Source organism: Mauremys mutica, chromosome 5 (genome assembly GCF_020497125.1).
Source record: "Mauremys mutica isolate MM-2020 ecotype Southern chromosome 5, ASM2049712v1, whole genome shotgun sequence".
Lineage (NCBI taxonomy): Eukaryota > Metazoa > Chordata > Testudines > Geoemydidae > Mauremys > Mauremys mutica.
Window position 1 is genome coordinate 87,842,661 of NC_059076.1, and position 27,726 is coordinate 87,870,386.

Genomic DNA, 27,726 nt, shown 5'->3' on the forward strand with positions numbered 1-27,726 from the left:
GGTGGTGCAACTGCATCACTGGAGCACTTTAGTGAAGACACTGTCTACACCAACTGGAGGGGTTCTCCCTTTGGCATTGGTACTCTACCTCCCTGAGAGGTGGTAGCTAGGTTGACGAGGAAATTCTCCTGTTGACCTAGCACTGTCTACCCCCAGAGTTAGGTTGGTTTAACTACATCACTCAGGGTGTGGATTTTTCACACCACTGAGTGACACATCTGTACCAACCTAATTACCTAGTGTAGAAAGGGTTGCTAACCCTCCAGGATTGACCTGGAGTCTCTGGGAATTGGCATCATTCTCCCAGTGACTACTGAAAGCAATCCGGGGCATTTGAATAGGCTATTTTAAAAAAGGATATTGCATCATGTTGGAAGGGAAAAAAAATCTCCCAGAATACCTTCAGTCAGAGTTGGCAACCCTGAGTGTAGACCAGGTCTCAGAGAGATGGTGTTCCCACACCAAACAGGGAAAACTCCTCTTGGTTTATGCTGCGTCTACACTAGGAGGCTATCCCAGCACAACTCTGCAGTGTAGACATCATCTTACATAATGTAAAGACAAAGGGTGCAAAGCATTGATTAGAAGTATTCAGAGCTGGCTGGACTCAATATAGGTCTACACTATAGACCTATATTGGTATAACTGTCGCTTGGGTGTGAAAAATCACACCCCTGAACAACACAGTTATACCGACCTAACCCCAAGAGTAGACAGTGCTATGTTGCCGGGAGCTTCTCCCGACGACATTACTACCGCCTCTGGGGCAGATGGTTTAATGTGCTGATTGGAGAGCTCTCTCCCCTCAGTTTAGAGCATCTTCATTAAAGTGCTGAAGCAGCACAGCTGCATCAGTGCAGATGTACCAATACAGCATTTTAAATCTCTTTGGGAAGCTGAGGAAAGAAAAAACTGCCAGGTTGGAGATGAGGAGTCAAATAGCACCAGTAAAGGGAGAAGAAAGGGAAATAACACCACGAAAAGGCCCAAGAGAGCTTGGAGACCTTTGGAGGTAAAAAGGAAAAACATTGGTGGAGAAAGTAGCCGGAAAGAAGAATTGGGTAGTCATACAAGCAGAGTTAAAGAGGATTAACTAAGAATTGGAGTGAAGTTTTACAAATGAGAAGTTTGTAACATTGGAGGCAGGGAGGAGGAAAAACAAACACTCAGAGATAAAACAAATCACAGAACAAATATATGCATGTATAAATTTAATTTGGTAGAGAACAAGGATCCTGAAGGTGGCTATGGAAAACTGCCTCAAGATAATTAAACAGAAAAGGGAAAACAAAATACAAGGTAGACTAAGTCTTAGTTTGCATAGTTCAACAAATGATAGTAAATAGTACTTAACTATGTACACAGCACTACAGTGAGATCTATTTAGATAATAAAAACTCTGCAGTATTCACTATTTCATTGTCAGATCTGTACTGGGCACTGATGTTACAGTGCTATGACTCATCCTTTCCTCACACTTTTCTCTTGAGGAAAAACTGCATCCTGGTAAATTCCATTGAACAAGTATGAAATTCTAATACCCTAAAGAGCAACTTATGACTGTGGTTTTGTCTTGATTGGGAGAAAGTGTAGTTTTCAATCCTGTTGTTCAAACAAGTTAGAAAACCCCTCCTAATGCTTATTAATATGAGGCTACAACAGTCATCTAACAAGCCTTTGAATATATTAGCATGAGTCTTAACCAGCATTGAGGAGTCTTCAATTAATTGAGTTAAACTAACTTGATTGAGCTAAAATGAAAGCATTGCACCTTTTTTGCCTTTAAGATAGGTCATATGAATATACATATGCTGTGCCAGTCTGCTCAGTACATAATCTCTCTAAATTTAAGGCCAGCCCTATAGTTCAGGATCATATATGGGTGTCCTTCACTTGATTTAAACTAGACAGGAGCAGACTTCTTCAGCAACACTTTTACTCTGTCCCTCTAGGCTCAACGTAATAACTTCACTTTATTTTCCATTTGTATCAAAAGAAGATGTGTTTTAAGCAAACTTCTAACCTTCATATGCTAAATCTTTTTTTTGTATTAAATTGTTATAATTTAGGCAAACGAATCTGAAGAGAATGTGTAGGTAGGTCTTTATATGAAGCATAGTCAGTGAAGGACTTTCCTGAAAAGTCCAAATGTTACACCATATGAGTTGACAATTTTTGGAAAAACACTCACTATTTACTCATGAACAAACTAGGCATTACAGCTGTGATATCAAAGTAGGAGATGGATGAAATGTTGCACTTAATGCTAAACGAATGGCTACCTAACTAATGGCTACATCTAACTCCTTTGGGCTTTAATTGTCTTTAAGAGCAATGTCTCATAGGGTACGTCCAGACTGCCCGCCAGATCGGCGGGTAGCGATCGATCTATCGGGGATCGATATATCGTGTCTCGTCTAGACACGATATATTGATTCCCCGAATGCGTTCCCGTCGACTCTGGAACTCCTCCAGGGCGAGCGGCAGTAGCGGAGTCGACGGGAGAGCCGTGGCCGTCGATCCCGCGACATGAGGTTGGGAGGCAAGTTGAAATAAGATACGTCGACTTCAGCTACGCTATTTCCATAGCTGAAGTTGCGTATCTTACATCGACGCCCCCCCCCTCCTGCCCCCCCCCCCCCACACACACCAGGCCATAGCTTCACTCACTCTTCAGTGAGTGAAGGAATTGAGATTTGGAAGGAATATTTGCCACCTCCTTTATCCTCCTCTAAGTAATCTGATAAGTGGGTTTCTTATCAAGAGTCCTAAACTAAATTGCAGTAGGAATAAATAGGAGAGAAATGTATTCTAAAGGTGGGGTTTTCTGTGAGCACTTCTCCACCCCGGCTCTAAGCATGGCAATGTTAATGTTTGAATTTAACTACCATAGATGTTTGTGTAGTTGCTACTCCAAAAAAAAATCTGAATGGTTTTGTACAACTGTATTATGTTTCTAATATAGTACAGGTGAGAGCAAAGGAGACAATGTTCACAGTGAGGCTTTTTGCAAGTGATGGGTTCATTAGAAATGCAAGTTTGGGTACTCATCATGTTAAACTTAATGTTTACATTGCATTCTCACTGGTGCATAATTTTGTTTTTCTATCCAGTTCAGGTCTCAGGTCAATTATTTTTGTGTATACAAATTTAAGTGAAGGCCTGGTATATCTAGTTCAGAAAGCTAAAAATACACCCCATTATCCATGGAGAATTCCTTTTCCTTTACTGTACCAGCTGATATTTGAGTAAGTGGCAATCGATCAGTCTAATGTCTGCGTCTCATTTTTCATAAATGAAGGGCTGTGGCTTTAAGTAATCACTGGCTGCTTGTGCCAAGTGCAGAAGCTGCAATATCTGCCTCTGATGGGAGAGAGCAGTACAAGAAGTACGGTAACCTGCAAAGCTTGAAGTAAGGCTGAAGCAAGGTCCAATGGAGCCCTTCCTAGTAGTGTCTTATATCTAGCTAGACCAGTTTGGTTTATGGTGTTGCCAGTACCACCTGTATACCCTGTTACATGTGCAGGGGGGAAAGTGGAGAGACAGAAGCTGGAAAATGGGCTGCTCTAGCAGCAAAATGTGCCTCTATTCTCAATGTGCTGCAACAAGGGTAATTAGTATTTGTTTTATAGTGCTTTTCTGGAAGAATGTCAGGGAATTTCAGCAGTGGCTGACTGCAGGGAAGGTGACATGGCTCCAGCAGCAAGCAATTCCTGACGAGAGAGCCTGAATCTTATGATCTCTGCAACATTATGCTCTCCACAGCAGTGGTTGCGACTGGAGGATTCTGTTCATGAAGTGAACATTGAGCTGTGAAATACCTTTAATGTAGTTATGCTGTGTATGCTGTGGGTTGTCTTTCTTGAATCTGATTCTTAGACTGTGTTCTATGCAGCAGCTAGTTTCAGGTTTTTTGGCTGTCTTTCGGTTGTGGGCAGAATATAAGGGGCAAAAGAAGTAGTATTTTTTTCCTGGCTTTTAAGTTGAATAACAAGCTGATTCTTGCTTTAAAAAGCTCTAGTTAGTCTTCCTGAATGCCAACACTACTTTCTATATTTTTATATATTTTCTTTCTATTCTGTTTTTTAAGCTAGAAGTTAAATCTGAGTATTTTAGCAGTCATTGAATGTATAAAATCTATTAATGAAAAAATGGCGATTAGTTTTAAAAGTGGGTTTTAAGTTTCCTTCATAGAAGATTGAGCCTCTAGCAAAGTTTAGCTTTGTTTATATTCAGCACAAAGTACATATGCTGACTAGATCGTAGTATAAATATTTAAGTTTGTGTTTGAAAGAGGCATGCATCATATGTCCTATGCATGCATTAGTTGAAACTTTGTGGATCAATATACAGTTACACCCATGAGGGGGGAAAAATCCTAAATACTATCATTTAATTGCTGCAAACTAAGATTTAATTGGATTGTTAACTTGGGAAAACTAGGGAGGCTGTTTTAAAGAATAACTTCCATAACAACTTAAACATCTCTGTGTTTGTAACAGCAAAGCTGTTACTCTAAATGATTCATTTCTTGGCTTCTCACTCTTGCCTTTTGTTTTCCTACAGATAATGTGAGTTAATTATTGGAAGGTGCTCTATTCAAAACACTAGTAACCAAGTTTTTTTCCTTCTTTTTTTTTTTTTTTTTACAGAGGGAGGAAGCACTAAAACAGCATAAAGAGCTATCTCAAGAATTCCTCAACCTTAGAGGAGAGCTGGGTAAGAAGTTATTTTCCCAATTTTAGGGGGGAGGGGAGGAAATGCGGCAAGAGTTGTTTTGTAAAGACAGATGTCATGGTATTGTTACAGAAGTCATTAATTCCCTGGCTGAATTCTGTTCAAATGCTTAAACGCTGCATTACTCTGGAGTCTTGACAGCATGACCCTGGGTTCACTGAATTCCTGGCGCTGATCTGACTAAGCCTGCAGGGCCTCCTCAGGAAGCATGTATCTGATGACCAAAACATTCACTTTCCAAAGAGGGGGGGATGTCTTACAGTATGCATATTCCTGTTTGATACCTAAATTATTTGTAAATGGTTTCTAAAGACACTTTCTAGCAAAAGTCCATTAAAACTAAAATGTGTCATATATTTTTTCTCTTACTGGCTTGTGGGCAAATGAGTGTAAAATTACTAGAAGGAAATGCCATAAATCTCATGAGATTAAATGCTTGAGAACTCATCTTTGTGGACAGCTAGAATATTGAAAATGAACTGTAATGTGCAAGGGATAGTTTTGCCAACTTTGAAGTTGCATTTAACTGTGTTTAATAGTGATGTCAGTTTGTTTTGCCTTGATCTTAAAGTGGTATTTTGCTCAGAGATTTGTGTTTGAAATGAAAATGTAACTGCAGTTGAGGCAAATGGATCTAATGCTTATACAGTATCAGCACATTTTTATTGTGATAACCTACGACCGTAGCATTCTGAAAACACAAATCACCTCTGTGTCAGTTTCAGATACATCATCATCATTATTGAAAAGTTAGAAAGTAATGTGAAAATAGGACCCGAAAGTTGTAAATGGTCTGTCAAAGTTAACAGTGTGTATAGCTCTCCTTATTTGCAGCAACAGCATTAATTGAAGGCTTATTTTCCAGTAGTGACTGATAGGATAGGCATTTGTTGGCAGCTACCAACTAACTGAGTTAAGAGCTTAGCTTTCCTTGGGCCCTTGACTCTCTCCAACCATTAACTGTCAGGAAATGGCTTCCCCATCTGTCACAACTGCTTATATCTAACTTAGTTTTAAAAAATGTAATTAAACTTTCTGCAACAGTGTCTCTTTGGTGTTGTACACAATTGAGCAAATTCTTTCTTTGCTGCCCTTTACTTTTATTAATTATACCGAAGTAATTCTGTAGTGTAGATCAGAGCTTAATAATGAATAATCCCCACCCACGAGCAACATCGTTTTATACCGACCTAACTGCCAGTAGACAGTGCTATGTTGGCAGCAGGTGGATTAACTAAGCTGACAGGAGAGTGCTCTTGGAACATCTTCACTAAAGCACTTCAGCAGCACAGCTGTCTGGGTGCCGTGTTAAGTGTAGACCTGCCCTTAGGGTACTCTTCACACAACTTCATCAGCTAGGTGCTGCAAAGTCAAAGGTGCAATAGAGTACACTGGGGTTGCATACTTCATAGTTTGTCTGCCAAATTTACTGCACACATCACGGGTTCCATGCATTCCTTAAGCCTCTGTGTGCCATCTCCTTGTCCCCCTCTTTCAGAAACTTCCTGAAACTTCCCCACCCTTTCCCTCATGCTAGAGGTTCTGGGGGCCTCCATATTAGGGTGCCCTATTCTCTCCATGCCAAGGTGTGTGTGCATGCCCCCATTCCTCATTTTGTCTTCACCAATGCGTGCCCCCATACCTCTTTCTATCTGGGAGTGTCCTCCAGGGTGTCAGCTGAGAGGATGAGCAGGAATATTGTTATGCTCAAAGATGTTAATGGGTGCATCAACTAGTTTGCTCTATAGGCAGTTGCAAAGGAGCTTGACGCTGTGGCTGTGTTAATTAGATGGGAGGGGCTCTATGTCCCCCATTTCCCCCTTTTGTTATGATTTTCTCCATAATTAACATAGCTCTAACCATTGAAGCCTAGAATTTTCCCTGAGATTTTGAAATTGATCAGATGTGGTAGACAGAGAGATGCCTTTGAATTGAGTATAAAGTCTGTGCAATCTTGGCCAATAAATGCCAGAAATTTTAACTTCAAATTTCCTTTTTCATCTTTTGCATGAAATGTAATATAAAATGGCAAACTTTAAGAGGTTCTCACAATTTAGAATTGTCAACGTGTCTCTTTAGCCTTCCTGTTGCTTAGTATGGAAATACGTTTCTTCCACCTTAGGGAGGTTATGGAATCTCCATCACTGGAGGTTTTTAAGAACTGGTTAGACAATCTTTACCTGTCAGGGATGGTCTAAATCAGTGGTCCCCAACCTTTTTGTCTGGCGGGCACCAGACGAAGGACCGTGGCGGTGGTCGAGCATCCACCGAAATGCCGCCAAATTTCGGCGGCATTTCGGCGAATGCTCAACTGCCGGCCAGGACGCGGGCGCATTTAGATGCCCCCATGGGTGCTATGGTGCCCACGGGCACCGTGTTGGGGACCCCTGGTCGAGATAATATTAAGTCCTCTTGAGGTCCCTTCCAGTCCTACACTTCCATGATTCATGAACACTAAAGAGCCCTATTCCCAAAATAAGGCTATGTCTACACTAGAAATGCTACAGTGGCACATCTGCAGCTGTGCCACTGTAGCACAGACACTTAATACAGCGACAGAAGGGGTTTGTCCATCGCTGTAGTAAATCCACTTCTCTGAGAGACGGTAACTGGCTTGATAAAATAATTCTTCGTCCTACACTGTGTTAGGGTGACCAGATGTCCCGATTTTATAGGGACAGTCCCGATTTTTGGGCCTTTCTCATATAGGCTACTATTACCTCCCACCACTGTCCCGATTTTTCACATTTGCTGTCTGGTCACCCTACACTGGGGCTTAGGTCAGCTTAACTACATTGCACAGGGTGTGAAATTTTTCAGTCCTGAGCAATGTAGTTAAGCCAACCTACCTTTGTCACGTAGACCAGCCCTTGAGAAACTCTTAATACTGGAGTTTTTGTACATTCTATTCATGTTTGTACATTCTATTAAGTATTTGCTGTTGTCATTTGCTCTCATTCCCATTAACAAACCTATTAAGATGTACCTAATTCACTATGCTAGTGTCTTGCTTTTGGTTACTGCCTGTTAAGGTGCTCTCTGAGTACCTATAAATCTGGCACAGTAGTGGATCCTCATGAGAATTAAGTAAAGTAAACCAGTAAATGACCATAATTTCCTGAAGAAAATGATTTTTGGTTTCAGTCATAAAATTGATAGCTTTTAGTCCTTAATTAATCAATGAGTTAATATACTTAAAACTGTGCTCATAATGGCTCTTACTGGGACCAGAAGAGAGGCTTGAAAAATACTTGCATGAAAACATCCTATGACTTAGGCACAATAGCTGAGTAAGTTCAGTTATTATGGTCTGATATATATGGAGGGCAAATTAGATTTTATAATGTGGGGATCCAGTACATAATTTGTAAGCATTTATTATTTAAATTATTTTCATTGAAAACATGAATTGAATCTCTGTGTAAGGAAGAAGAGTCATTGGCTTTCACAACAGCTTCTTAATGTAAAATCCATAATGGCTGCTGCAGATTATCTGATTCACTTGTCACCTCTAGTAGGCAATATTCATTTGGGAAGGGAATATCCTGAAAACACTTAAGTGTGTAATGCTTAGTTGGAACCTTGGGATTGATATTCCAAGATAACATTTCTCAACCTTTTCAGGTTGCCAACATCTTAAATGAAGTAAACTTTCACATCTCCCTTACATTTGCTATCAAAGAGCAAAACAAAAAAAGTATCCATAATAAACCTATATAATTTGAATGTGTTTAGAGACAAGTTGGCAGAGAATGCTTACCCTTGAAAGGTGGGTGGGGGGAGGTAATATTTTCTTTGGTTTAGATTATAATCTCTTCAATGCCTTGTGACCTGCCTGGTTGCCTTTTGTGACTCAGAGCCATGAACCACTAATTGAGAAACACAGTTCAAAAACAGTAGCCATATCCCCAAGCTTATACACCCCGTGGGATACAGCTGTGAGGAAGTGTAGACGAACCAATTCTTGCCAAAATCTGAAAACATCCATAAGTAAACAGAATATGAGGCTCCTCATGCTCTGAGCTTCATGCTTCCTTCCTTCTTAACTCCCTTCTTGGAAACAAGATACCATGAATAAAGCCAAATAGTTTGTTTACTTTCCAGTACTGCCAGCCCTAAACATTTAAAAATTCAAGAGTCAGGCCCTCAGTTATCCTAGAGGTGGAGCAGATGAGCTACTTTTGTCAGTGTTAGATTAAGACGGTGACCTCCAGGAAGTGGGAAACTCCTTCCCCACATAATGCCTCAGAGAGGGATAGGATACAATGTTGGAGATGTGTACTGGATCCGAGTGGTGTGAAAGAAAGGGGCAAGAAAAGCTTGCTGTGAACAATGGAGGTATGAGTGTTCTCCCTCCCTCCCCCCCAAAAAAGTCTACAAAGATTTCTTATAATGGGAAAATGTTAGGCAACCTAAGTATAGGGGTTGATACCAGTTCCCCTTATAATAATGGATAGGGTGTGGAAAATTGTGGAGAGTGATCGGCACTCTTAAGTGGCAGAAAACATTAATGGATTTGTCTATCTGAAAAGTAAAGTATATTTTTACTTCTAGTTGCTAAATTTAGTGTTCCCTATAACTGCTGTGTCTTGAAGGCTTAAAAATAATTGCCTTAATGTTACAAATGAAATTGAACTGACTTAATGGATAAGTGGAAAGCACTTCCTTTCATCTCTAGAAGCAGCAAAGAATCCTGTGGCACCTTATAGACTAACAGACGTCGTCTGTTAGTCTATAAGGTGCCACAGGATTCTTTGCTGCTTCTACAGAACCAGACTAACACGGCTACCCCTCTGATACTTGACACCTTTCATCTCTGGGTTTTGTGGCATTTATCTACTGTTACATCTGTGCTCTGTGGATTTGTAACCATGCATAGTTCAATCTTTTATTGAATGTAATGTGTTAGCATGGTTGATGTATGGAACTATGGTGGGAAGTGCTTTATGTTGGGGAGAGAAGGAGAGAGGAACAATGAAACAAAGTGAAATAGCAGTGAAACATGACAATTGTGAAGCATGCACTTGTTGAGGCAGTGTACTTGATAAGGGGCTGTGAAGTGCAGGAGACGCTCAAATGGGCATTTTTTATTCATTTATTTTTAATGCTGAAGCTTATTCTACCAAAAGAGAGCATCCTCCAGTTAATGAAAATTTATTCTTCAAATCTAACTTTAAACACCATTTGAATACGCAAAACATTTGAGTTGAACAAACTTCTCCTAGAGCGTCTGAATTAATAAATAATCTTTTCTATGTCCGGCTGGGGAATTAATTGGCTCTTTTTCACAGTGTGCCTCTTGTATTACTTTTGCCAGATAATATGCTGAAGAACTCTCTACTTTTTAATCTTGTTTTAACATGGTAGGGAATAGGGCTGTGCAAACCAGCCCCAAACAATTTGAAGTCTTGCCCGTCTTGTTGGCAAACAACTTAAATTTTTAACAATTTACTAGTTTTAAAATTTTGATAAATTTCAATCAGTGGATTGCTTGAAACACTGTTTCATATGCACTGTTCAATGCATTATTACCTTGGTTGATCACCTTGATCATACGGTACTTCTGTTCCTCTAAAAGACAACAGTCAGGGATTATACTGTGACTGAAAACATTGTAGCCTGAGAGGCTAGCCTTCACTTTTCTCATCCAATTAAAACAGGCAGTATCTGCCCTGGTCTATTCTACAAACTTATGTCAGTATAACTGCATTGTTCAGAGGTGTGGAAAATCCCTGCCCCTGAGTAACAGATCGACCTAACTCCCTGTGTAGACATCACTATGTCAACTGGAGGGCTTCTCCCATCAATATAGCTGCTGCTTCTCGGGGTGGTGAAGTGCCTATGCTGATGGAAGAAGCTCTCCTGTCAGCAAAGGTAGTGTTTTCACTAAGTGCTACACACTGCACTGTGTGAGTCCCCTTCTTCCAAGGTCACCTGACCTTCTACAGCACACTTTGAGCAGAGGAAAAGTCCTAGAGTTCTTCAGGAAAAGAGCACCCAGCCCCTTCCTCCTGCTGCTGCTGTTCTGGGGGTGGCTGCTCTACCTCCTGGTAAATGTTTCCTCTATCAAGGCCTCCAGGTCACACTTGTGAAGAGCCCAGTATTTTGAAGTGCCCACTCTATCCTCATTGTTACCTGCCTTTAGAGGGGTTGCATGGCTAAGGTCTCTACCCCATCAGAAGTGAACACTTCTGTCAGGTATGTCAATTTTAGGATGGCTGCTGCACTGCTTCTGCCTGAAATTTATTTTTGTAAGGAACCCAACAAAATCCTAGACTTTTTTTCAAAAACCTACGTAAAGAAAACTTCATTCCTATGAAGGTTTGCAAAAAGCAAACACAAAAGGTACATATATAGCAAATAGGTATTTGGTTTCTAAATCACTGCAGTGTTGGCAAATAGCTGGGATAACAGTTGGAAACCTGTGGCAGTGAAAATACTCAAATCACATGCAACTCTCTTGCATCCGACGAAGTGGGTATTCACCCACGAAAGCTCATGCTCCAAAACGTCTGTTAGTCTATAAGGTGCCACAGGATTCTTTGCTGCTTTTACAGATCCAGACTAACACGGCTACCCCTCTGATACTCTCTGCATGGTGCCCAGATTGATTTGTAGTCTTCTGTCATGTTTCTTGTTACTGACTAATATATGCCTATCTTGCCCACTTCTTCCTGCCCACAAAGCTACACACTCCTACTCTATTAAACAACTCTTGGACACTGGAAATAAAGTGAAGTTGCATTATGTGGGGGATGTATCTCATTCATTCAAACATCTTCCACAAATGCGCATTTATGGATTATCTCAAATTTCAGTGTGAGCTCTTGGTCATCTGGTGACTACTATGGCACTTCCACTTCTCACTAATCACTTGTGTTCAAGAGTGAACTTCAGGATGTATTCACCATACCTTAATTTTTTTTCTGATTGCTCCTGTAGTGTCAAATTTGCAACCCTAGAAAATTATTATGACCTTAGCGTAAGAGATTTACACCAAGTCAACTAATGCAACTTCCAAAGGTTACTTTTGGTCATAGACATCCAGAACTCTAGTACTAGGATCCTCTCTTAAATCCAAATTACAAACTGGCTGAACAGGAACTAATGTGGCTATTCACTAAAGGTGTGGGGGTTTTCTTTGACTTACATACTGTTTAATAAAACAGAGGATCATCCAAAATACTTGAAGTGGCAGTTTAAAACACCAAGTGTCCAAGGAAATGTATGGATGCTTTTGATAATATGCAAGTGAAGACCACTTCTTTACCTAAATAGAGACAAATGAATACCCTGGACCATTCAAATAATGAAGCTGGATGGGTGTTAAAAGTAATGGAAGAACCAAAACAATGGATCATTTGAAACGCTTTGCTATGATGCTCTCAAATTAAATAATCCTTGTTAGCGATGACTGCTTCACGGTTATATCTCTCACCACCATGCTATAAACAGAGATCAGAGTTCTGCATGCAGCTGTATCAGTGATGTTATCCACTGGCTCTCTGCCTGATACTTTGTATTGTTTTAATGACAGTAACCATCACTACTTACCCTTCCCTCAAAATACATAACTATGCCAGGCAAATATATTCAGTGGCTTGCAGCTGACATGATATTGGAAAAAAATCCCAATGTTTAGCTTGGATTGCCAAAGGAAAGGGCTATTTTGTAACTTAGGAGGAATAAAGACAGATTTAAAAGAACCCTAATGCTGGTAAATGCTACTTTAAGAAGAAAGTTGTCATGTGAAATCAGGGTCAGTTGCAAGCAATAATCAGGAATTTTTATCCATTTGGGGCAATTATGCAGTGTTGTAGCCATATCAGTCCCAGGATATTAGAGACACAAGGTGGATGAGGTAGTATATTTTAGTGGACCAACTTCTGTTGGTGAGAGAGACAAGATTTCAATCTTACACAGAGATCTTCAGATGAGTTTGTGGCAATGTCTGTCTGAAGGTAAAAAGCACTGCTTTACCGCGTTCTATCTGAATTCATGTTATATCTGGTTGCGTTATATCGGGGTAGAGTGTACTTAGTGATTGGGCCAGTAGTACACTTATAACCCCCATGCTACTGTTACACACTCTGCCAAGAGCACAAATTTTTGGGGAAAGAAGGTATTTAAATCAAATATACTTTCTATACACTGACATTCAGTTTCTCATTTTCTGTGCTAAACTGTGTGTGTGTGTGTGTGTGTGTGTGTAAAGAAAGGGCACAACAGTCACCAGCCAACAACTATGTCTTGTCCAAAATTACACCTGTCAGTTCTGTGGGAAAATCTGCAGGGCATGAATTGGGCTCCTCAGCCACTTAAAAGCCCACCAGCGAATCCCCCCTGGCAGACGACGACATCCTCACATTGAGGGATAGCGGAAGAAGATATAAAATTCTTGCCTCCAGTTAATCCAAGGTTATAGTATCCTTTTAGCTAGGTCTCTGTTTAAATGGCTTAGATAAGCCTTTAATTTGCTTTAATAAGCCTTGAGACTGCATGGAAATGAAACCTTATACAACAGTCTCCAGTGGCCAGCCTTCACTATCTGAACTATACTTTGCTGCCATGACTCAAATGTACTACTGGATTTTCCCTTATCAGTCATACTACTTGTATGCAGATGAAGGTGTATAGTGCAGGGCTTGTTCAGCCGGTCATGCTACCAATGGAAAAATGCATGTGTGTGTGGGGGAGGTGTACGTGCCCTTTTGCTCTGAGTTGTGAACATTTATATACAAATTTGCTATAGTGGAATTCATAAGTAGAGATACTGGAATGCAAATCAGAAGTTCAAAGTACCTTTTATATGAGTGGGGGAGAGAGAGCAATTTAGTTTTGTTAAACTGGATTAATGGAAACATTTAAGAAACATTCTGTATTCTCTAAAAGATTGCTTTCCATTCTCCATGCTGCCTGCAGCAATCTCATAATATTCTTATTGTATTTCTGCTCTATTCTTTAGAATGTAGCCTAGTATACTATGGGTTTCAAAAATCCTGGATTGACAGGCAATAAAGCGGTCATGTAACAGTGAGCATAACTAGCAACACAGTACTCCATTGCTGAAAGTACACAAGAATGTATGTTCTAAGTTCAGTTTTCTCCCATTTCATTTCTTCTTAGAAAACATAAAGCGTTTACACACCTGTTGCCATGCATGGTTCACTGGGAAACTGCATATTAGCTGCTGGAAAATGTATCTTAAATGATTCATAGAATGTTACCAATGATTTCTAAGGGGACAAAAGGCTACGCTGTAATAGCGGGTACACTGGAAGGGCAGCATACAGAAGCTTGTCCAACTAGCATTTTGATGATATTGTGGAGAAATCACTTTTCTCTTGTCTATTATCTCCGTGTAAGTAACGTGTTAAATAGGGATTCTTTTGGGACATAGGACTGTAACACTTCAGTTTATACATTGGAAAGCATAAATAGCTGAGTTTGAACTGACATATTGCTTTGAAGAATCCAGTAGTGAAATAAGATCCCATTAAGTGAAGTGGTAAATCCAATTAAAATCTTCACAGGGCACTCTGTAGTGAGAAACAGGTCATTGATACGTTTTCTGTTGTGAACCACTGTCACTTTTAACTGTAGATGAAGTGCTTTCCCCCTTTCTCTCTGATTTAGGGCCCCATCTATACTTACAGAGCAGCAGCAGCGTGTGTGGTGAAGATGCTCTATGCCAATGGGGAAGAGCTCTCCCGTTGGCATAAAAAACCAACCCCCTGAGCGGCATAAGCTGTGTCGGCAGAAGCTCTCCTGCTGACATAGTACTGTGCACATGAGTGCTTACGTCAGCGTAACTTACGTTGCTCAGGGGTGTGCATATTCCACTCCCCTCCCCCCAAGCAATGTAAATTTTACCAACGTAGGCTATGTCTATACTGACATCTAACTCTAAACTTAACCCTCAGCCTGAGAGGCACTGAATTGTCACTGTAATACTTTCCAAGAACTCTAACAGACAGCAGATTGCCTCTTTAGGCAGCCTTAGAGGTGGCACTCATTTTACAAGTAAATTATATTTTGTATCATAATCCTGCTCTGTGGAATTTCCACTGCTATCTTTAGTACCTATAATGTAGACAAGCTCTGTGAAATTATGATTGGATTTAACAAGTCAAATTACTGACTCTTTTTAAATCTTCAGTAACCACTTCTGCAGCCTGTGAGAAATTGGAGAGAGACAGGAATGAATTACAAGCTGCTTATGAAGGGTTCGTGCAGAAGCTAAATCAGCAACACCAAAATGATCTGACAGAGCTGGAGGAAAGACTTAAACAATTTTACACTGGAGAGTATGAGAAACTACAGAGTATCTGTATTGAAGAAGCTGAAAAATATAAAGCGCAACTTCAAGAGCAGGTCTGTGGTATTTGATTTAGAAGAGTTCTCTGGGGCTTTTGAAGTTCCTTTAAGAGATGTTAGTAACCCAGCTACATCATTTCATCTTGTACAATTTAACAGAAGCAGCAAATGTGCTTTACCAATAATTAATTCCTTTCTATGGTAAACAAGTTTCAAAACGTTCATGTTTTTATTCTATTAATGTTACCACTTACATGATTTACCTTCATCTAAGATTATACTCAACTTGATCTTGTTAACAAAATGTGTCTCTAAAATGTTTTCTGATGCTTAAATATTAATGAAGTACTTAAAATACAAAGGATAACTAGAAATATGTTAAATTCAATATCGGGCTTTTGTAGCCTTAATGGTCATTTAAAGATTAAAGCTCTGAGATGCAGCAAAACTGATCTAGTGTCATCTGAACTACTTATACTTTCAGGCTGGCAAAAGTATCTAAGCCTGCTAAACACCTCACTGCTTTGATCAAATGTCAGGTCTTTCTTACCTACAAAACACTGCACATGGTTTAGTTCCTGCTATCTTAGACTATTTATCTCTGCTTTTAACTCAGGTTAGCAGCTCAAATTCACCCCCAGGCTCTATTATAGGTTTAACTTGAGCTACCAACCTGAGTAAAAAATTGTGCTCCCTATGCTATTTTAATCTAAGTTAAGAACACACTTTTTTGCATTGTAGACATACCCTTAGTGCTACATACACCATTTTATATGCTATTGCAACAGTTGAGAATAGCTGGGACATTCTAGTTCAGTTACCAGATTTGATTTGATTTGGCAACTGAAGTTGGGGCTATTCTAAGTGAGGAGCCTGTTGGCTTCAGAACTTTGTTGCTCTGTTTGGTCTGATAGTTTTTCACATTCATAGCACCTTCCAAGGTTGATTTAGTTAGGCTTTGTTTAAAGAAGGTTCCCTTAAGAGGACATGTTTTTATTTACTTGGTGAAAGGGGAGTGGGGGAATGTATTAGGTGACTTTTTTTCTTTTTTTTTTCTAATAGTTGGATATGAGTTTTTTTTTTTTTAAACTTACTATCATATTGCAGGTGGACAACTTAAATATTACGCACGAAAACTTCAAGTTAGAACTCGAAAACAGCCATGCAGAAAAAATAGAAGAGCTGCAAAAGGAATATGAATCATCTCTTTTAGGCAAGTGCTTTGTGTTCCTTCATGAAGTGGAACATACGCTACCAAATAATTCTCTAACTGTGCTGTATGTTAAGAAAAGTCAAATGATTTTTATTGTTTTGAGAGCAAACATATCCATTCAATATCCACTGTTCCTGATAATAAACAACCTTTGAAACTGTTAATCATCTGAAGTTCTCATGTTGGGACTCCATAATCTTAGTTATTCCTATATGTAAAATAAATCTCATTGAGTTAAAAATTAGGGTGAGATTTGAAAGCAGTCTAAAAGATTTAGAGACACATTTTCCAATTCTTTAATGAAAGTGGTGTCTAAATTTTCTAGGCTGCTTTCAAAATCTCAGGTTCAGTAACTTAATCGTTCTATAGTTTTTGTTGCTAAGTGCTAAGGAGCCCCATAAAATTGGCTTTCTTTAAAATCCAGATAAAGTGAAGACGGATATTCTCTGACCCGGAGAGGCCTCTCTTTGGCTGAGCATTATTCTCCCTAGTAGCTCAGAAACTATGTCTGGAATTCAGTTTTTCTGAGGGGGAAATAAATGTCTGGTCAGTATTTGGAAATTCTTTAAGATAACCTGCAATACAAAGTAGTTTTGAGCCTTAACTTAGTCCTTAAAAGACAATACGTGTGTTTCATCCCTTAACCCATTTTATAATGGCTCAATTTTACATACATTGGAATCAGTGATAAAACTCCCATTGACTGCAAAGGGAGCAGAAACAAGCCAAAACAATCTATCTTTGCACCATTTTATACTTCTGTGAAATATTGTAATGAGCCTCTTCCTTTAGGAGTTCTTCATAGACAAATATTTCCATTACAACTTTTGCTTTTTGTTTGTCAGACATGCATATTTAGTTGAATGCCAACAATGTGCTCAGCTATATGCAATGAAAAGCTATTGGAATTGCATACACTAAGTACTTTCAAAGCTGATATTTTAGTGAGCAAACTTATGTATAGTGTAACAGCCATGTGGGGGACCAGTCTATAAATGCCTAGAAGGCAAATCACTTGGACATGTCATCTGTTTTCAAGCCAGACTAATGATGATTAATATTACTAGTTCTATTCAACATTCTTGCTATTGACCATGAGTGCATATATCACCTTTTAACTATGAATTCTCTAAAATATGGTTCACTTGTTATGCAATGTTTTAACAATCTGCAAATCTGGTATTTATTTCAGAGCTCAAGAATGCCCATGAATTGGAAAGGAATTCATTTGAAAACTCATTTAAAGAGAAACAGGAATCATTAGAGGTTTGTTATGGGTGTGATTTACAAGACTTTACAACAATTTCAAAACCGGGGGACAGATGTTTTTGAGGAGAGACGTACCCAATTTCTGGCTTCACTCTTATACTGTGTTTTTGTTTCAGAAAAGAATTGATGAATTAAAAAGGGAAAATGATTCTTTAAATGAAAAGTTGGAAGAGCAAAAACAAATAGCCAAAGAAAAAGCAAATCTTGTAAGTATTGAGCTTAATTTTTTTAATTCTCAAATGCCCAGCATGATCAAGTCTATTTTTCCTTGTATACAGTAACTGACTTCATACACTTTTCAAGGAATTTATGTTGCTGTTTGTTACATGGTTCCATCTCTCTGGATGGATCTTGAGACGTACTAAATTGGTTTAGTTTCCAAAAGCTAATGAAAATATATATGGGATTTCTATAATTCTTTTTTGGAGGAGGGGGTATTCCTAAGGGTTGCTTACAGGTAGGGTCACTATCAAGTCTTCAGTTAGTAGCAAAGGTACATATGCCAATAGAAATACTTGAAATTAGATGGGTAAATGGATAGTAATCAAAATGTAACACATTCAAAGGTACACAATTGTTGAATAACAATTTGTACACAAGTAGAACTAGGTGTTCTAGTTCCTGCAAAGTTAACTGTCAGAATTATGAACTGTTTTGTATAAGTAGGACCACCGTATACATCTTCCAGCTTAAGGTCCAACCTGCTTGACTATTCCTAAAAGTACTGAGTAACTGGTTGTGATGGGTTAGACCCCCTTCTGGGATGCCACTTGATGTACTGGGGTTTCACTGAGCCCCTCGTGCTCCACCAGTCTGGATTCCCTCTCCCTGTTTTGCTGAATTAGGCTCTCCGGCCTCTTGCAGCACACACACACACAGGTAGGGGCCTACCCAGCTGCAGACACAGACTGATGTCAGCTCTGTGTGAGAGGATTCACCCAGCACTGACATGCACACCCCCTTTGGGGAATAAACCCAAAATAATACTGTCTTGTGCTGTATAGAAAGATCTGCACAGCACAAGCTCATAAAAATTCACCCACTCACTGAAGAGAGAGATGCACAACTTCTTGCCCCCCTGTTCCGCAAGTTAGAAATTGCACAAACTGTGTTTAATAATAAACAAAACCAATTTATTAACTACAAAAGGCCGATTTTAAGTGATTATAAGGGATAGCAAACAGAACATTACTGAGCAAATAAAACAGAACACACATACTAAGCTTAAGATCTTAGAGATAGGTTTCAAGAAGTAATTTCTCACCTTAAATGTAATTTTAGGAAAGCTGCAGAGTTTCTGTAGCTTAGAGTTCCAGTTATTTCTTCTTATAGACTGGATCCCTGTCTCATGTCTACACTGGCACTTGATCGACAAAACTTTTGTCTTTCAGAGGTGTTAAACCCACCCCCGAAAGGCCCAAGCTTTGCCACGACAAGTGCCAAGGTGAACAGTGCGGTGTCGGCAGGAGAGCCAACAAACAGCAGCTACACTGCCCGACTTTTAGTGGCACAGCTGTAGCGACACAGCCATGTCGCTAAAAGCTGTGTAGTGTAGACAAGCCCTCAGTTTGGACTGACCCCAATCTTTCCACTCAGGTGAGTTCCTTTGTCCCTTCCGGTACTTTCAGCAGTCTTTCTTCTTGGGTAGGTAATGGAGGAGAGTAGATCAGTCCCCTCCCCAGCCTTAAAAAGGATTTACCTAAGGCTTTGTTTGATCCCCATCCCCCTACAGATGAAAAGTACCAGCAGTGTCCAAGGTGATATTTTGTATCAGGTGATCTTATCACCTGACCTTGTAGTGTCACAGCTACATCCCAGGATGCCTCTCAGAGGGAGAGGGATTAGTATCTTCACAGTCTTATTATTTCTTCCTAATGGCCCATCAAGGCTGTGCTGGCTGGTTGTCTGGTGGGTGTCTACCAAATACACACACAGTTGTAATTGTTATAGTCAATATTCCTAACTTTAGATACAGAAATGATACATGTGTACAAATTGGATAATCACATTCATTAAATTGTAGCCTTTCCAATGATGCCTTACATGAGTCATCTTGCATAAAGTATCTCTTAGTTATGCTATATTCATATCATAACCATATTTCTATGATGAATATGGGGTGCAATGTCACACTGGTGTTCCTTGAAGTGGTCATGAGATTGACTGAAAGTAAAGACTTGTTCAACGTTCTAATATTCTTGTAACTTATTCATTGCATGAGTTGTTTTGGGGGTGTTTTTTGTTAGCCATAGTATTGCAATGTATGTCCTAGAAGCTACAGTTAAATAAGTGTCCCTTGCTTGGTCAGAAGGACAGCAACCAGAGCACGGTGAAGTGGGTTTTATCAAATAGTTAACTTGAATATTAAAGGTTGAAATGTTTCTAAACTAGGGAAAACATTACTGTTGGAGGAACAAGTTAAATTTAATATCAGGATATGAAAACATCAAGCATATTTAAAGGGATCTTGTACTTATGGTTGAATTCTAAATACAAAAATGTATACAAAAGTCTCATTACAGATAATATAAAATATCTCCAAGAAAGGCAGTCTTGTTAAGAATTTTCTGAGTAAAGCTACTACAAGAATGAACCTTTAAGAGCTCATTCTTTGAGAAGTATTTAAGCATTGCTTGATCATGTCTGTGATGAAATACACAACCATGATATATCAGCATCTTTCCTTTGCCCTTTCTCCTGTGGCTGGTGTCATAATCTGTGATGTTCCTCCTATAAGTGTGCTCTGAATGATATTTTTTCCTGCAGTGGGATAGGCATGTTTATCAATATTTTCAACTTGGCCTATGGTCATTTCTTCTTAGAAGACCAATTCAGACTCCAAGTTTTTCAGGCTATGCTAATGGTGGTAGACATCAGACACTTCGGTCTTTTCTGTGGGGATGGTTCCCCTGGTTGTCACTTTAGCTGTAGCAAACTATCAATTTGTCTACTTCTTGATATTTGTAACAGGCCTGCTTCTGAAGGTTTTACACAATTGTATGCGTGTGAATATGCTGTGTTCCGGCAGCCACTGATGTATGTGCATCCATAGTTCATTTATGGACACGGAATAGAGACTTCTAGTCAATGGATGGTCTCCTATCTCCAGTGTTTGGCTTTTTGCAAAGCTTTGTCTGTCCTGGTTAAGATTTACTTTGAACATGAAAGCTAGAAAATAAGGTTAAAGGGCCAGATGCTGCCCTCCCTTTACACACTGTTCAGGAGACCACAGGACTAGAAAAGTATGGTGAGAGAAGACCCGAAATCAGTTTGAGGGGAGTGAAGCCCAAGCAACATGCATCCTAGCAAGACAAATAAATCATAGAGATAAACAGTGTTGTGGAAGAGTCAGAGTCAGTAAGTGGGAGGAGGATTTTCTATGAATTTTTCTCTTGCAAGTGCAGAAATACTGCTGGTTTTATCTAGTGGAAATCAGTGTCACTTGCAGCAGCATTTATTTCCTTCCTTCCCTCTCTCTTGCTCTGCCTCCTACAAGTGCAGTGGGAGGAACCAATCGCGGCACATTTTCCTGAGCTGTGTGGCTGGGGAGGGAGAGATGTAATGCAGACCAGAGAGCAGCATGGATGGACTCTGGGGTCGGGACCATATTTTTCCACAAATGTTCAGGCACAGAGTAGTTTGAAAGGGCAGTAGGCTCAATGTCTTTTATGGAGCTGGAAATGCTTCTCCCAGCCTGATAGCCTGAATAGAAGAGAGTGGCAGTAATTCATGCGATGAACCATGGGCTTGAGACTTCCCCGCTTCAGATTTTATAGTGGGAAGGATTAATTGGCCAAAGCAGTTTTCTTCTGTGGCATATTTGTAACTATTGTTTTCATTTAACTTTTGGAGGTGGGGGAGGAGGAGAAAACTTGCTTGCTGACACACATGTGGTTATGACTGTGGTTTAATAACTTAAGTTTTATACCCAGACTTCTGGTTCTCCCTCCCAAAAAAACAAAAACAAAACAACAACAAAACCAAACCAGTAAAACTTAGGGAGACAGACTGACACCTTTTTTGTCATTTATCTCCCAGCTTCCTCACAGCAGTATTTAGGGAAGGGATCACTGCTTTTTATCTTTTGAGTACACATTATTTCATTCCTTACTTGGCCATCTCTGAGATCAGAGTCCAAATTCTCCCTTACTTACTTTTTGTCCAATGGTCCAAACTGAAAGAACCACAAATTGAACAGACATTAAACACAGCTGCACCAGTCACTCAAACATATGGCTTGTTAGGCTCTCACCTTAATTGCAATATGTACTGGTTGTCATCTGAAGACCCTGAATTTACCAAAGCCCTCCATTTTTAGTCTATAAGGCTGTCACCTCAAGTTTCAGCCTGCCCCTCTGTCTGTGTGGGCTGTATCCCACAAAGTTGCATGTCATCTGGGGGTGGGAGGGAGGGAGAGGAGAGTCATTTTCTCTTTGATGTGATAATGAAGATACTACTCAATTCAATACACCATTGTTTGTTCCAAATACACACACCAACTTTCATTCCAGTAGCCCAATTAATTTTATCTTTAAAGATATAGACGTGTTGTTTCAATGGTGTTGGCTTCTTTCTCTTCTTGTTCCAGTTTCTACCTACATACTGACTTGGATTTAATAGGTCTTTTTCTTCTTATTGCCTGTGACTTCAGTTGTGAAGCATAAACACTTTTACCGTGGAAAAAGAGGCCCGGTAGAAGTTAACTTTACAAAATAACTAGGGCTGTGGATTAATCTCAGTTAACTAAAGCGATTAAGTAAAAAAAAATTAATCACGGTTAAAAAAATAATCACAGTTTTAACAGCACTGTTAAACAATAGAATACTAATTGAAATTTGTTAAATATTTTGGATGTTTTTCTACATTTTCATATATATTGTGTTTCTGTGTTGTAATTGAAATCAGTGTATATTTCAATTCACCTCATACAAGTACTGTAGTGCAATCTTTGTTGTGAAAGTGAAACTTACAAATGTAGATTTTTTTTTGGTTACATAACTGCTCTCAAAAACAAAACAATGTAAAATTGTAGAGACTACAAGTCCAGTCAGTCCTACTTCTTTTTCAGCCAATCGCTAAGAGAAACAAGTTTGTTTACATTTACACAAGATAATGCTGTACTCTTATTTAAAATGTCACCAAAAAGTGAGAACAGGCATTCGCCTGGCACTTTTGTAGCCAGCTTTGCAAGGTATTACATGCCAGATATGCTAAACATTTTGTATGCTCCTTCATGCTTCGGCCACCATTCCAGAGGACATGCTTCCATGCTGATGACGCTCATTTAAAAAAAAGAATGCGTTAATTAAATTTGTGACTGAACTCCATGGGGGAGAATTGTATGTCCCTGTTATAAATATAGGGGGAAGGGTAGCAACCTTTATGTATGTAGTAGCATAAAATCCCTTCTTGGCAGCTGTACTGGATTACTTTACCTGTAAGGGGTTCAGCAGTTCAAATAACCTAGTTGGCATGTGACCTGAAGGACCAATGAGGAAAGATACTTTCAAATCGGGGGGGGGGGGGCAGGGGAAGGAAGGATTTGTTGTTCTTTTGTTGTTCCTTCTCCGGACGGAGGGAGAAGCCAAGCAGGTACAATATCTCTGGAAAATATACCTGGAATAATCCATCTAAAACCACAGAAATTGTAAGTAGGGCAAGGACATGCATTAGGTTATCTTTTGTTTTGGCTTGTGAATTTTCCTATGCTACAGAGGTAGTTTTATTCCTGCTTTTGTAACTGTGAAGCTGAGTCCTGAGGGGAATCCTCTGTGTTAAATCTTTTTATTACCCTGTAAAGTTACCTTCCATCCTGATTTTGCAGGTGTGATTTTTTTATTTTTTTTAAATAAAGTTATTCTTTTAAGAACCTGATTGATTTTCAGTGTCCTGAAGACAAGGGGTCTGGTCTGGTCTGTACTCACATTGCTAAGGCTGGTATATTCTTCTCAAGCCTCCCTAGGAAAGGGGGTGAAGGGGCTTGGGGAGATATTTTGGGTGAGAGAGGGATTCCAAGTAACTCTTCCCTGAATTTTTATGTAAATTACATGGTGATGGCAGCAATACTGTTCAAGGACAAGGAAAGGAATTTGTGCCTTAGGGAAGTTCTAACCCACACTGGTAGAATATAAGCTTAGGGAGTCTTTCATGTGGGTAACACAGAGTTCACTGTGTGTGTGTTGGTCCCTGATAGTCCCCATCTCTGTTTTACCCGCATTCTGCCATATATTTCATGTTATAGCAGTCTCGGATGATGACCCACCACATGTTCATTTTAAGAACACTTTCACTGCAAATTTGACAAAACACGAAGGTACCAATGTGAGATTTCTAAAGATAGCTACAGGATTGGACCCAAGGTTTAAGAATCTGAAGTGCCTTCCAAAATCTGAGAGGGATGAGGTGTGGAGCTTGCTTTCAGAAGTCTTAAAAGAGCAACACTCCAATACAGAAAATACAGAACCTGAACCACCAAAAAAGAAAATCAGACTTCTGCTGGTGGCATCTGACTCAAATAATGAAAATGAACATGCGTCTGTCCTCACTGCTTTGAATTGTTATCAAGCAGAACCCATCATCAGCATGGATACATGTCCTCTGGAATGGTGATTGAAGCATGAAGGGACATATGAATCTTTGGCGCATCTGGCACATAAATATCTTGCAATGCCTGCTACAACAGAACCTTGAAAATGCTTGTTCTCACTTTCAGGTGACATTCTAAACAAGAAGCGGACAGCATTATCTCCTGCAAATGTAAACAAGTTTGTTTGTCTGAGTGATTGGCTGAACAAGAACTAGGACTGAATGGACTTGCAGGCTCTAAAATTTTACATTGTTTTATTTTTGAATGCATTTTTTTAGTACATTTGTAAGTTCACCTTCCATGATAGAGATTGCACTACAGTATTGAGTATTTTCAATTCACTTAATCATTTCTTTTGTTTTTTTACAGTGCAAATACTTGTAATCAAAAATAAATATAAAGTGAGCACTGTCCACTTTGTATTCTGTGCTATAATTGAAATCAATATATTTGAAAATGTAGAAAACATCCAAAATATTTAAATAAATGGTATATTAAGTGTGATCATCACAATTAAGTTTTTTAATCGCTTGACAGCCCTAAAAATAACCCCTTACAGATCCACATCACTTACTAACCAGTAAATATTAAGCTTGCTATAGCAGATACAAGTCATACCATGGGGCAAAGACAATGTTAGTATAGATTAAGAATATGTAACTGTATGTTATGCAGCCAGAAGTAGTATGAAAGCTGCATAGCGGAATTATAAAGTGCTGCCTTCAAACTGGAAACTGTGAGGATTAACTACTTGTAAAATTCAAAGGTTTGAAGTTCAGCTTTTGAGTTACTCATATGCAAGAAAAGTTGTTTGAACTCTTCAAGGAGGGTAGAAACAAAATATCCAAGTGACTCTGTGTGCATGCATATGTACATATAAATATATATATTTTAATTAACCTCCTCTTGGGCTTAGTTTTGACTAAGAGGAAATAGGTTTCTGGAATTCTTGGCAGCCTTAACTATTAGGAGGCCTCAGGACTACTGTAAAATGAATCAGTTTTACTGTGCCAGCAATAATGTATAAATTTGATCCACAAGGGTTTTTATCATTTATACAAAAGCAAAATGTTTATATGTTTGGCTAGTCATCCTATTTCTTTTGAATAGGGTTCTACATGTTAACCTTTTTATAGAGGTTTCTTAAATTACATTTTCAAAAGGGATCTTCAGATCTTTGTACTGAGACACAAATGAAATTAAGGAAGGGGAGAATAAATATTTAGGAGTGGGAAAAAAATCTTGGTTTTGAGTCAGAAGGAAAAACTATGTCCCACTCAATTTCATAAATTTATTACAAACACCTAATTTACAAGTGTTTACTATATACATTTGTAAATGCTATTTAGATTGTTTGAAGTTCTGAAAAATAAGCAAACCTTTGTGGAAATCCTTTCAGAAAAACCCTCAGATGATGTATCTGGAACAGGAACTGGAAAGTTTGAAAGCAGTGGTGGAGATCAAGAATGAGAAACTACGTCAGCAAGATATAAAGCTGATGAAGACAGAAAAACTGGTGAGCTGCTGTGGGGGCTGTTTTCTAGTGATCAGATTTTGAGAGTGAATTCATGCTGATCAAGCTTAAACACTAAGCTAATAGTATACGTGAAAAGCAAACAAAAATTTGCAAAGGAGCACAAGGTACCTGTTAATGTCACAGGTACAATTTTACCTGTGCTGGCCTGCAATCTGGGGAGAGATGTTTCCTGAATGATACAATAAGAGAAACAAACAATGGAACAGAGAGGAACAAATTTCAGCCGATTTTCTGAACCACATTTCTTCTTTACATGCAATTTAACTTGTAAATCCTGTAAATGATAACTTTCCAGGGGCTCTCTGTAAAATGCTAGCTATTTGGTATTCTCTTTTGACTCAAGTGGGAGAGGCAAGAAGGGAATCACTAGGTGGCATAATTAACTTTTTAACCTCTAGACTTCTGTTCAATTTTGTTTTGGGTTGTTAAAAATAATCTGTACTAGTTAGTTACTGTCCACAATATGCAGTCCCCACTCTTGACAAATATCAGGTTAAATTTCATAGCATTTGCCCACCAGCACTATAAATCTGCTACATGAGAGATTCTGATTGCATGGCAGAACCTCGTGGGGAAGCTTACATAGTCCTGGCTTGCACTGTATCACAGTGCCCCTTAGGCAAAAAATGTCAACGGTCACATAACTGAGTTTATTGAAACAAGAAAGGAAGTAACCGACTCAACATGGTACAGAAAAATAAAATCATCTGAATATGTTGACAGTGAGTAAATTAAGTATTTCCTTTCCACATAAAGCCTATGTCAATCCGATGTATTGAATACTACTGCCTTTTAAAATTACTCACTCCTTGGCACCTCCTCCGATTTCTGTTGTGTAACAGTGGAAGCTCTTCAGGGCAGGAATTCCTATGATGTTTGTAGGGCTTGTAGCATGATGGAGGCCTTGATCCTGGTTGGTGCAATTGAGCACTTCTGGAATACTTCAGCCATCGTCCTCATGGAAATCTTGCCATTTAATGCAGAGGAGAGAGGCTTAAGTAACAGAGACCAGGGTCTCAGTCAGCTATTACATTTTGTCTGGGAGCCAACTATTGCCATATACCAGTGATGATTTACAAGTCATTATAAAATCCTAGACACTTCAGAGTAATCATGGGCTCTAAAGGCTTGGTGCCCACAGGTTCGCTTCTGACTAAAGATGTTGACTTTTGGAAATCCACTGAACGTTAACCCATTTGAAAGTTGTTTTGTTTTTAAAAGCCGCTTTTTTTCCCCTGTGATAACTAATTGGGAAATGCAGGTGTGTGGCTTTTTTAGATGAGGATCAGATCACTTCTGCTAATACAGAATAGATTTTGTGGGTGGTAGTAAAGGTTGAGGGAGATCTGGTTATACATGGAGAATATTTTTTTTGAATTTGTTACCTTTCATCAAGTTATTCCTAGACTATATATTGCATGGTGATATAGTGTCTCAGCCATCTGTTATGCTATATGTGAAGAGACCTGCTGCCACCAGCCCAGAAATTAAAGTAGCAGATTCAGCTTTTAGTGGGCAGCTAATCAAGCAAAAGTGGCAAAATGCCAACTCTAGAAGAAGCAAAAAGTAGACTTGCCTACTAAAGATGAGCAATAAATCATTTTCACGTCACTTTTACATTTTCTCAAGATCATTCTATGTATTGTAAAATAATCTAACTTGTACTTACCTGAAATTGAATTTGTTTCACTAAGTAATGCATATAATGGGTACTTGCCAATGCAATTCTGTATTTTTTTTAAAAAACGGACACCCACACACAAACTCCAACAATTTTTTCATTTGTTAAAGGTGGAAAAGAACACAGTCTTAATGGATAAAATGAAGAAGTTTCAGCAGGAAAATGAAGAACTAAAAGCTCGGATGGACAAACACATGCAACTTTCAAGGTAAAACATAATCCATGAAATGCAGGCATTTTTATTAACTTGTGAAAACATGCATTTTATTCTGTCAATGAATAATCAGCATCTTGTAGATTTTTAAAAAGCCCTTACCGCTGTTAGATATCATGCCTGGAATATGGAAGCATGGTACTCATTTTTCCATCCTCTCTGTGTGCAATTC

The 27,726-nt window shown here is 39.0% G+C and overlaps 1 protein-coding gene across 6 annotated transcripts in view; it reads left to right on the top strand.

The window, feature by feature from the left end:
* Window positions 1-27,726, top strand: part of MTUS1 (microtubule associated scaffold protein 1) — a 201,060-nt gene that overhangs the window by 166,318 nt on the left and 7,016 nt on the right. For 5 of the 6 annotated variants that reach the window (XM_045017626.1, XM_045017624.1, XM_045017625.1 and 2 more), the window contains 7 exons: window positions 4,653-4,719; window positions 14,897-15,111; window positions 16,162-16,267; window positions 17,460-17,533; window positions 17,653-17,742; window positions 25,522-25,638; window positions 27,451-27,548. In XM_045017626.1, coding sequence (XP_044873561.1) covers window positions 4,653-4,719; window positions 14,897-15,111; window positions 16,162-16,267; window positions 17,460-17,533; window positions 17,653-17,742; window positions 25,522-25,638; window positions 27,451-27,548 — 767 coding nt within the window. Of the gene's footprint in view, window positions 1-3,541; window positions 3,611-4,652; window positions 4,720-14,896; window positions 15,112-16,161; window positions 16,268-17,459; window positions 17,534-17,652; window positions 17,743-25,521; window positions 25,639-27,450; window positions 27,549-27,726 lie in introns of those variants that run through there. The other variant, XM_045017629.1, reaches the window with a different exon arrangement.